Source organism: Macrobrachium rosenbergii, chromosome 55, assembly GCF_040412425.1.
Source record: "Macrobrachium rosenbergii isolate ZJJX-2024 chromosome 55, ASM4041242v1, whole genome shotgun sequence".
NCBI classification, from domain to species: domain Eukaryota; kingdom Metazoa; phylum Arthropoda; class Malacostraca; order Decapoda; family Palaemonidae; genus Macrobrachium; species Macrobrachium rosenbergii.
Window position 1 is genome coordinate 68,792,663 of NC_089795.1, and position 12,500 is coordinate 68,805,162.

The following is a 12,500-nucleotide window of genomic DNA, read 5'->3' on the forward strand; positions in this document are numbered from 1 at the left end:
CTTCTTTTCTGGTCTGTTGACCTTACTAGGAATTTTCGCTTGTAAGGTGAGACATTAAAATTAAGTAAGATTCAAGTCAAACGACATCATGAGAATAGAAGCGTAAAATTCCTGCTGTTTTTGTGAGACTAATTTATCATACAAAGACATATGTCCAAATAAATACAACAGTAGGATGGTCAAAATGAATAAAATCACATTAAAACAGTACAGTGAACTCTGCCTCGAAAAATCCGAGCCATAATATTTCTCAGAAAAGGAGAAAGTGAAGTTTGTTTTTGGACCAGCTTAAGAAGGAAAAATCAAAACAAAATTCTCACGTAGGCGTTGTTAGAATGGTTGCAAAGGAGCTGACAATTCAAAAGCAAACGTGGAAAAATGGATAAGAAAACGGAGAGGTTGCGGTCAAGAGGATGAAGAAACCAAAATGTTAACATTTTCGAATATAAGTAAAAGGAACGAAGCTTAAATACCAGACGCCGATATTTACTTTAATCATCAGTATCGGGAGTAAACTTCTGGAAAGATAACAGCGCGAATGATCATGGAATAAGTTCGAGAAGCAGTCTCAACAGAAATTCAAGATCCTTCTAGACAAAATATTAAATACCGGTTAAATACCGTCAAATCGGCACAGCACCTGATAAAATAACAGAGAGAGAGAGAGAGAGAGAGAGAGAGAGAGAGAGAGAGAGAGAGAGAGAGAGAGAGAGAGAGAGAGAGAGAGAGAGAGAGAGAGCTGAAGCTAATAGCTAATTTGAGCAAAGATTAAAATTGCGAACCAACCATCGCTGATACACAATCACTACTGATTTTAAAATATATTTCAAAGTCCGAGATAAAGATAAGTTTTACAGGCCACGAAGGCGGCAAGATTAGTTTTTTTTTTCCCGAGCTCTTTACACCTCATAATCTAATATAATCACTGTATGTCTATTCATATATTAAAATGGCAACTGACGTATTCGTTAGTAGCTAGTGTAACTGCTTCTAGTAAATAAATTTTGGATACAAGATTCCCTATGTTTCACACCAACTAACACTTCCGCAAATGAGAAAAACAGTGATTCAATTATCTGTTTAATTGGACCATACCTAAAAATCCCTGTCTTAGTATAGCACGAAAATATCCCAGTTTTTGTTGTCAATATAAATAATAACTGAAGTAGTTTTTCGTTTCCATTCTTTCCAACTTGAAAACTAAACGCCATAGCTGAAAACTGTCGGGATTACATGGAACTTGCGAAATATTCCAACAATGTACTTAGACATGAATTTCTGTTTAGAATTTCTTAATCAATCCCAAAAGAGCCTTTTTATATATACAGTATACTCGTCATCTTGAACACGGTAAAATTTACCCCATATTCTACAGACCTTGACCATTTATAACATTGTGAAAATCCACTCCAAATGCGATACCTGACTATAGGCAGAATACTACATATTTAGTTAAGGCTCTGAAACAGAAATGAACAGAATGGAACATCTATCGTCCATGTAATGGTAATTCTGAGCTAATGTCCATACTTTTCTTAAAGCTTTATAAACTGCACGGATAAAATTCGGTACAAACAAAATTCACCCTGTTTCACGGATGCTTATTTTAAAAATATCACGGATGCTTATTTTAAAAATATAAATAGTCAACCTCAAGAAAAGACAAAGCTGGGCACAGGCCATCCAGAATTGATCCGTTGCAACATCAATAATCTTGCTTTCGATCCTTCCCGAAGAAACGTTTTGAAGACCGGCTAAGCCCTCGAAAAGTGCCTTTGTTTAATTCCCTTGACACCGTTCGAAAAATTAGACCAAGCAAGTGATTAACAGGTCAGTCCTTGATAAAAGAAATGCATACGGGTTAAGAGGCTTTGACATCTGACAAGCACGCATAATGCATATGGTATTAAGATGCAAATGAGCCTGTCAAAATAGAGAAAAAAATTATCAACAAGAAATGCAGAAAGATGACAGTCGACCCATGCAAGAAAAAGGTTTTGAGAGATGTATCGATGATAAATATCTCCAAGATAAAGATGAAAATAAATTTACACAGTATAAGATGAACTAAACACGACCGCACATACTGTAGGTAATGAAAATGCAACTAACCCGATATAAAATGCAAACCCATTGAAATCAACGAAAACTGAAAAACTACAGCAATCTACAGACTGTTATACAAAAAGATAATTGTGTTATTTCTTTTACTCGAGTCTGACATTAGTTACTGAAAAATGTACTTGGACAAAATAAACTCAATTAGGATTTACCCACAATAACAGTTGTCAACATTCAGCTAGTTGAAAAACAAGGTCACAAAATGCAACCTCGTCTCTAAATACCTTACAATTAAAACTACGAGGAAACTAAATCTCTAAACTCACTAGAGAGAGAGAGAGAGAGAGAGAGAGAGAGAGAGAGAGAGAGAGAGAGAGAGAGAGAGAGAGAATGTATCTTATTTGAGATACAGCAATTTCAAAGCTGGTAATCAAGCACGTGGACAGAAAAAAAGGACAACAAAGTTCGCACTAAAAGAACAAAGACAGCTTAGATTAAACCTAACAGCATAGCTGTTAACTACCACGATATCCAAAAGATCTTAAAGTTCAATTCCAGGATGCAAGTAGGTCGCTGGACACTACATAGGCCTCACATTTATTAACTATGCAGTAACCCAAAACTTATTTCCTTGGTTACAAAAGTCAACTGTAGTCTCCAATATTAACGACTATGGGAAATGAAAGCTGGCTTAACATAGCTATGAAGAATTATAGTAACTACCGAAGTGATAATCAGATTTTCGAGTAATAATCTTCCTTTTAAATCATACTCCAGTCACTTTCTAACTTCCAAATTGGATTAATCATTAAAATTAGTCACGTATCAATTATTTAAATTACATTATGCACAAATACATACCACAAAGAATACACAAACTACACTGAAAAAATAATTCTTAAAAAATAAATAATTCACGAAAAGCAACAGATTAGTCTTCCGCTAAGGTAATGAAGTGAATTAGACCTCGGAGTCAGAATTGCGTGACCTAAATACTTTGTAAATGAAACCCCCGCACACAATTATCCCAAAAGCTTGGGAGTTGATTACGACTCTAGTCTGTTCATAGCGCAAACCACACTGTTCATGAAGTTAAAACACTACCCTCTCATTAACCAGTTTGAAACTGAGTATTCTTTTAAATCTCATTACTTATATTAAATCATCTCTTCCTGGATACAATTTAAATACCATTTATTCTTTGATATTAAGATACCATGGCTATTTAAAGAGTTTTACTGAATTCTATCAGTTTGGTGAAAATCATCTCTCTCTCTCTCTCTCTCTCTCTCTCTCTCTCTCTCTCTCTCTCTCTCTCTCTCTCTGAAAGAACATTTCCCTAATTTTACTTTGCTTGAAAAACTGATTTACTAAGCCCATCACAATAAATACCAATGTTGCATTAATTATGAGAATATTCGGGAAAAAATTAAAATCGTGAGTTTCCACAAAAGCAGAGGAAAAAAAGATACAAGGTCTAAGCAATATAGATCTTGGCAGACGTTAAAAGTTGTTTGAACAGTAGTCCGCGCAGAAGAAATATGATCGAAAAATTAATTTCTAAATGAAGCATAACGGTGGGATTTGTTGATCATCATATGACTTTGGCAGACCTGATAAATATGAATTTAGGATTAAGCTGAGTGAGGGTAAATGGAAACCAGGAAGCTGGAAGGTGAGAAAACGGAAGGTGATACTTGAAATTATTCGAGCGTTGCGAGATAGAATATAAAATTTAGGCCAAAGGCCAAGAGCTGGGACCTAAGAGGTCATTCAGAGCTCAAAGGGAAACTGAGTGCAGATAGATTTGAATGGTCTAACAAGAGGAAAACCTCGCAGTTGCGCTATGAATCAACTGTTAGGAGAGGATGGATAGCAAGACGGAAGGAAGAGAATATGAATGGAGGTACAGTAAAAGGAATGAAAGGGGTTGCAGTTAGAGCCACCCACTGCCAGGGAAAACCCCTTATGCTGAAAAAATATATGAATGAATGTGTGTGTGAGAGAGAGAGAGAGAGAGAGAGAGAGAGAGAGAGAGAGAGAGAGAGAGAGAGAGAGAGAGAGAGAGAGAGAGAGAGTTTTGTGCAGAGTAAGACGTACCAAGGTTCTTTTTTGACAGGGCAGAGGATTTTGTGAGGAGTTGTGACGACAAACAGTAAAATCAAATAATGCAGACACCAGACATTTCAGTAACATATGGATGAGAAGAAAATTACCACTACACCCATGGAGAATCTGTCTACGGTTCAGTAAAGAAACATGCTTTAATGTGATCATTGTTTTACTATTTACTGAATCCCGCTGAGACTTCAATAAACTCAGCTAATAATACGCGCGAACATGATAATTAATTACTCAACAAAATTAAACCAGTCATTGTTATTAATAACTGAGCGCTCAGACTTCCAGTTAGCGCCACTGGAAACCAGGGGTCACGAAACTATGAAAGGGATATAAAATGGTTTTGTTTGCTCATCCTGAAGAGTTCAGTTACATATTTTTACTGTTGCGGCAAAAGAACATAAAAATTATGATAAAATACAGCCTTCTCAGTAATCTTTTGCAGGTGATAAAATTTCATGAGTCATAACAAATATAAATATTAAAAATGACAGTGATACATAATGAAACTTGTTTTTCACATCATACTAATGCACAGTCATCGTGTGTATCAGAGAGAGAGAGAGAGAGAGAGAGAGAGAGAGAGAGAGAGAGAGAGAGAGAGAGAGAAATCCTTCAACTGTCTCCTTTCACACAACGGCATTTCTATTGTGAGGACACGTTATAATGATTATCTCTCTCTCTCTCTCTCTCTCTGTGTGTGTGTGTGTGTGTGTGTGTGTGTGTGTGTGTGTGTGTGTGTGTGTGTGTGTGTGTGTGTGTGTGTGTGTGTGTGCGCGCGTCTGTTAGCGCCAATTCGTGAGTGAAATGCATGTTAAACAGGTCTCGACACCTACCCTTAGCCTTGACCGGAGCCACGCTTGATATCCTGGCCTGTGAAACATACATTTAAACACTAGGACGTAATCCTGGCAGGAACAGTTACAATTCAATAGTACCAGGATGCTGGGTAGTAAGTCAGCAGTCTTTACTGACTGCTAGATTTCAAAGACCAACAAACATGCAGAACATTAACTTTAAGTATAGCAGAAGTTAATGGCATGACGTTAAAGCCAAGGACTTTAAAAAGGAAAAAAATGTCACGCTGTGAGTCTACCTCCAGCATTAAGAGTTCCCGTTAACTCTTAAATAAAATATACGGCCATTAATCCAAGAGCACCTACTCATCCTTCAAGTCCAAAATCTCTTCTAATACTTGGCCAAACATTATTGACAAAAACCAGGCACCACATCTGTAATAGTCAGTGGCGCCCCCGTCAGATGCTTGCCCCCCATCGCCCCCCCCGTTGAAATTCCCTTTGCAGCTAAACTTTAACCTTTACAGTATTTGATACAATTGCATACAGTAGGAGTTGAAAATTAATTGAAAACTGAGCTCTGTAATTTCAAATACAGGTTTACTAATTATTAATACTATTATTTTTCTTGATTCACATGGATCTGCATACATTCGAGAATAGTATATTTTACTTATTACAGAACTGGTACATTAGTTTTGTGTAATTTTCTTTGGCCACCCTCCCCCCCTCAAAAAAAAAAATATCTTGGCTCCACCTAGGCACCCCCACCGATGGAATGCCAGCTACGCCACTGGTAATAGTAATTCTAAAGTAAAGCAGCTAACACGCTGACCATCTCTATCTGAAAAGGAGCTCATTTTTCATTCATATCATAATCGTCAATAACCAAAATAATAACTTTGGGTACAGCTATGACCTGAGATTTTATCTGATTTCATCAGCACCTGAAAACCAATCCCAGTATGAGTGTAAGAACGAGCAATGATGTTTACATTTCTACATACGTAAGACATCATGCACAAGTATGAAACGAACAATTTTTCAAGATTTTTATTTGTTAGGCTAAAAGAACTTCAGAGATAGTCTCTCGTACTATACCCCTGAATAGTAAATTAATCAACAAACTGTATTTAAAAATAAAGTGGATAAATGCCCACATGCATATCACACTACGATAAATCAAGCCCATATCAAGTTTTACAAAATTTTATGATGGGAATTACCCTTGTAGTAGTTTCAAATAGTAAATGCGCCTCCCTCTCTTTTACAATTTGCGGGCCTTTCTCCGAAGCTTAGAAATTGATATAAAGCCCACTAGGCACTGAGAAACTGACAACCTATGTAAGAATTTCAAGTGAGAGCCAAACACACTCAGAGACAGAAAGCCATGATAACAAAACAGCCTCGCAATCAACGAATGGCATTAACACGTTACTTACCTCTTCCAGGACATCGGCAATTTTGATAAGTGTCTCTTCTTGTAACGCCTGGAACGTGGGTACGCTGAAAAAAGAAACCAATCATTTGTAAGTATAGCTAAAGCATACAATACTCATATGCAACAAATGAATGTCTTCTCTGTGCCCAAAAGAAAACAGCATTTTATCACTAAATTTAAAACTATAAATTTTGACAACATATACTACCCAATTGCATTAACGAATCATATAGAATAAAATTATTAGCCTTCTACTTTTATAATTATTTTGAATACTACAGTATATCTAAAATGCAATTAGATTTCAATGAATGTATTCCTGGAAGATTAGTTTTCTCCTACTTTGTGGAAACTTTGCTGGTATCATAAAAGTTCTAAGATAACTGCTTGGAGAGAGAGAGAGAGAGAGAGAGAGAGAGAGAGAGAGAGAGAGAGAGAGAGAGAGAGAGAGAGAGAGAGAGAGAGAGAGAGAGAATGTTTGAAATTTTAAACTGAAAAATTTTACATCTGATATGAAAGGATGAAGGCACACATGGTTCTTGGCATGGTTATGAATATATAAAACAAATACAATTTTATTACTCAAAAGTTCCAGTAAATGCCGACAGGAAGATGAGTCATTCAGTAATTAACAATTCATAAACTTTCGTTTTGTAATATGTCAATCATTTTTTAATGTTTCATGCAATGTAATATAAATATCAGCACACGGAGTTCCATAATGAGTTTGAATGGCCACTTTGTTGCTATTTCAGTTTCATTTCAAGCATAAAGGGCTTTGATAATTTACTTTTTTTTAAATGCTTTCCTTACAAACACTTGCCCTTTACCCTACCACCATATCGACTAAGTAAGTATAGCTTAGTTTTACCAGACCACTGAGCTGATTAACAGCTCTCCTAGGGCTGGCCCGAAATTACACTTATTTTACGTGGCTAAGAACCAATTGGTTACTTAGCAACGGGACCTACAGCTTATTGTGGAATCCGAACTACCATTTCTATCACCAGAAATAAATTCCTCTAACTCTTCATCAGTCGGCGGCGGAATCGGGCCCATCGAATGACGGTCTGAAGCTCAACCAACTCGGCCAACAAAGGGCTTTTAACTGTAGGAGTGGGGGCGAAACTACTAGGAAACAAGGGAGGCGGGAATCGAACTCCGGCCCATCGAATGACGGTCTGAAGCTCAACCAACTCGGCCAACAAAGGGCTACCATATCGAATAACTGTCGGAGTGGGGGGCGGGGGGTATACTAGGAAACAAGGGTTTTCAGGTGCGAAACTAGAAAATGAGTGAAACACTTCAACTATAAGGATACATGAAACACTGCACCTATCAGAATACAGGCCTGTCTGAAAGACACCCTCAATGCCACATACAAGGCTACAGCCTAAGCCTCTTGTTATAACTTGTGGGATATAGGCTTGATCTCGCTAAATTCCTCCCAAAAAATATATTTTGCTCATCATCCACAAACTCCCTGTCAAATATTTGTAGCTATTACCCATCAGACAACTGAGTGCTTTCCATTGTTGTTCTTCAGTAATGTCCTTGTTCCCTTCATCAATTTGAACCTTGAAACAAAATGCGGTAAAACTACGATACTTTAATCCTAGCCAGCTGCGAATGTAATATCGGAAATGATCGAATGATGGTCATTTGTTTTTTTTTTACAGGGATGATGGGGCAAATGAATATGATGTAAGTGGCTTACATAAAAATATGCAGCCGTACATCATTTATTAAGTCCATTACTATTGTTTAGAAGGTGTTCGTTGCATAAATTGTTGAACATGCGCTAAGCCAGGGAGCCCTTACATTTTTCTATTTCATAATAACTATTGTCTTCAGCCATTCAGAGTACTTGCTAGCCAATTGGAACTCGGTATGCAAGGCTACGTTGAGATGAATTTCTGCGTATCACTTTTGTAATTTAAGGTGTTAAAGGTCAATTTGAGAGAGAGAGAGAGAGAGAGAGAGAGAGAGAGAGAGAGAGAGAGAGAGAGAGAGAGAGAGAGAGTTAAGTATAGAGAGACCACTGAGCTGATTAACAGCTCTCCTAGGGCTGGGAAGGATTAGATTTATTTTACGTGGCTAAGAACCAGTTGGTTACCTAGCAACGGGACCTACAGCTTATTGTGGAATCCGAACCACATTATAACGAGAAATGAATTTCTATCACCAGAAGTAAATTTCTCTAATTCTTCATTGGCCGGTCGGAGAATCGAACTCGGGCCCAGCAGAGTGCTAGCAGAGAACGATACCAACCCTTCCAATGAGGAACTAATAGAGAGAGAGAGAGAGAGAAGGGGGGAAGGGGGGGGGGCAAAGAAAATAGGCGTGTTACGTTACAATGCACCTCCCGGGCTCTAAGTCAGGTTAGGTGGTTCCTCAACTATACCCCCAACGTGGCCTACAGATAAATCACGTTAGGATGCATCCCTCTATTTTACTCTGTGATACTTATGGCATTAAAGGTTAGGCAGGGAAGGGGGAGGAGGTTCTTGGGGTAGAGCCCCAAGTCCAGGGAAGTACTCGGCACCCTACGTTAGGTTAGGATGCCGTTGATACAATTTTATCTCATATAAATTTTTTAGATAGTCACCGTCGACTTGCATAAACTTGGTATTTTTCGACCTTTCTGACCAGTCAATAGCACTCTTTTTGGTTTTAAACTCCTTGCACAAGCAATAATGATCAGAATTACTGTACCTCAAACACAAATTAACCATGAACTTGACTATTCAAGTAATAGAGAATTAACTAAAATACTTGGGACCAATACCGCTAAAATCTAAGTTAAAAACTGCAGCAATCAAAAATTATGTCTTCACGGACTCCTGCCACACAACAAATTACGACTCGCTGCCTAATGGGAAGAATATCATAAATATTACTGGGACGATTCTGAACACTCACCAATATTGCATAAACAAAATTGTGCATAAAAAACCGTTGACAATGTATATTTCAGTATGTTTTCTGTATTATATAGTGATTTGGTAAAAATCCATGCGGAGGCGTTCTTGTGCATATCTATCAAAATCTGAAATGCTAATTAAAAGCATAATTCGAAAACGAAAGGTTAGATGAAATTCATGAAAGCAAACTCGAGTGGCTAAGGACAAACTCCAATGCAAAGTTAGTTTTAATAACATCTTGACTATAAATTAAAGTTTTAAAGGGGTGAAATTCGTTATCCTAGTCGACACTACAGTGCCCGCTACAAATTCAGTCAACTCCATAACTCCTCACAACAGCCAGATTTCTGTTCCTCCAATCAAATAGAAGTTCGATATATTAATATTCTCACGCCTCAGCCTACACTTCTCATATATATGCGAAGGTACTTCATACGAACCCAAGATACTCCCAGCTCTCAAAATTCTTTAGGGCAACTCGAAACAAAAGGAGATATTTTCATATCTTTATTATCAACAAAATTCGTTTACATTTTTTATATCGTTGGCCACAATTAAATCTAGTCGGTGGAAAAAAAAAACTGACCGTCACCCGTATAAACCTGTGATGTAGTTGTTTAAAATTAAACCTAGTCAGTAAAAAAAAAAAAAAAAAAAAAAAAAAAACACGATTTTCTATTCGATACAACGAAGAATATTCGTTTGCCTACCTTAACAAAAGTACAACGAACTGATGTTTGATTTACATGACAATGAGGTCAATATGAAAACCAGACAAAACAACACATTCCGTTGGGCTCTGAAGCTCTACTCACAATAGACACTACACTACACCTCCGGTTGGCTATCAAGGACCGTCAAGCCACTAAAGCAGGAGCGACACTAACTGTTCCAGAATCCAGCTACCTAAAGTTTCTTTAACTTACATTTTATTGTAGAATATCAAAACGCTATATTTTGTGAAAACATCTGCCTTCAACGTCATATTTCATGGAAAGGAAAGTTTCTCCCAATAAGTAAAACAAATAAATTTCTTGAGTACAAAGTTTCCTCTGTAATCACTAATAATGATGAAAATACTGTAGATCATTTCAAGGGGAAAGAAAACGGCCAAACAAAGATTTAGTACTTAAATATGGTGAAGGAAAAGAGAACCACTATAAATCTATTTTGATTCATTAGAAGCAGCAGCTTTCCTTAGTAATCATTTTACTTATATGTATGCATGTGTATATATATGTGTATATGTGTATATATACATACATTTATATATCTATACACAATAGAAGTAATTAACATACAATCACGGGTCGGGTTCGATCCCGATCTGTCAGAAATTTATATATATAATTTATATATATATATATATAGTATATATATATATATGTATATATATATATTATATATATATATATATATATATATATATATATATATATATATATATATATACATACACACATACATACATACAAATGCGTATGAGCATGCACTGCTTTCATACAGTTCAAAAGTTTCCGGTGAAATAAAAAACAGAAGGCAAATGTTAGGGTCCACTGTAACAAATTTCAAACCAGGATAGTATCTCAGAGGGCTAACTGACTACGAACAAAATAAGGATATCGTATGGGAATTAGTAATGACGACAAGAAATCAAATAGTTATTTTTAAATACAAATTTTATGGAAATAACAAAATAACCCTCTAATTATTAAGAACAAAACCATGCTTCAACATACACAAGTACAAACCTACTTATGTGCATTTACTATTTGTGTAGATATTCCTGTGTACACGGAGAGAAGCAGGGTTAGAGAGAACCCAATTATTTAAGTTTCCGAACAGTCTAACACGGCGATCATAGCACAATGCTATTTTTCATAGTCTACGGTACTGCCCGTACCACAGACGTTGTGTATCCGAAAACCAATCAACATTTCTTCCTCGGGTGAATTCTTGAAATGCCTCCTGCGATTTTACGGCGCAAGAGTTCGAACCGAATCTTTACCTCGTCAGCTCATGCACTCTTGAGCTATCTTACTGTGGTCGTTAAATGGATACTTCTTATTGAGGAATGCTTCAATCACATACGATACCATAACCAATAGTAGCAAACAAATATTTAGTCTCGTCAAACTGAACTCGTATGGAATATTTAATCATAGCAATGAGGGCCAACGATAAACAAGAAAAACAATTCACAATAGTTCTCTTTGTATATTGCAGTTCACATAATTGATCTAAGTTTCTAATCACACCGCATTACAGACTCTGGAATCACATGAACTTTTGCCATTTGTGTACAAAAACACAAAGGCAACCAATATAATTTAAAACTATTTAAGAAATAAAGAAGGAAACCAATAAATATATATACATTTGTACACTGAGTTATCCTACTGAAGATCAACTATAATTTTTTAACCTATTCTTTCCTAACATGGTGGCCAAAATTAACATTAAGTCTTCTGAAAGAGGAAGAAAGGGTGATATTGTAAACTGAACACACCTTGAAAATCTCATGTAAAAGTGATTTAAGTACACTGCACACACCTATATGTACAAAAAACAAATCAATCAATAGCCTAACCTCAGTAGCAGTTTAACTACAGGCATTTGTCAAATCCAAGCAAGAACTAGGTGCATTTTACTAGTTTTCTCTAAGCAAAAAAAAAAAAATTACGTCCGCCCACGTATCTTGAAAACTACTGAGGCTACAGGACTCCAAATTGATATGTTGATTATCCACCCTCCAATCATCAAACATACCAAATTGCAGCCCTCATGCCTCAGTAGTTTTGATTTTATTCAAGGTTAAAGTTAGCCATGATCGTGCGTCAGGCACCGGTATAGGTGCCAACAACACAAGCCACCACCGGGCTGTGGCTGAAAGTTTCATGGGCCGCGGCTGAGTTTCATACAGCATTATACGCTGTACAGAAAACTCGATTGCGCCGAAGTTTCTTTGGCGCATTTTTTACATGTTTCTTCCTGACCTCGATCAATTCGCACTAAAAGCTGAAACTGTGAGTACTTCTAGACGAAAAGTGGGATCCAAAAGGTCGCACACTTCCTGGGACACAACAGAGCATAGGAAATACTCGATATGATAAGGATGTGATCAAATATGCATTGCATGCACTCTCCACATTGCCC

At 36.8% G+C, this 12,500-nt stretch overlaps 1 protein-coding gene across 8 annotated transcripts in view; it reads right to left on the bottom strand.

Annotated features, from left to right (window-relative positions):
- Nucleotides 1–12,500, bottom strand: part of for (cGMP-dependent protein kinase for) — a 704,904-nt gene that overhangs the window by 50,523 nt on the left and 641,881 nt on the right. For all 8 annotated transcript variants that reach the window (XM_067098864.1, XM_067098863.1, XM_067098860.1 and 5 more), the window contains one exon: nucleotides 6,422–6,485. In XM_067098864.1, the coding sequence (XP_066954965.1) occupies nucleotides 6,422–6,485 (64 nt within the window). The remainder of the gene's footprint in view (nucleotides 1–6,421; nucleotides 6,486–12,500) is intronic.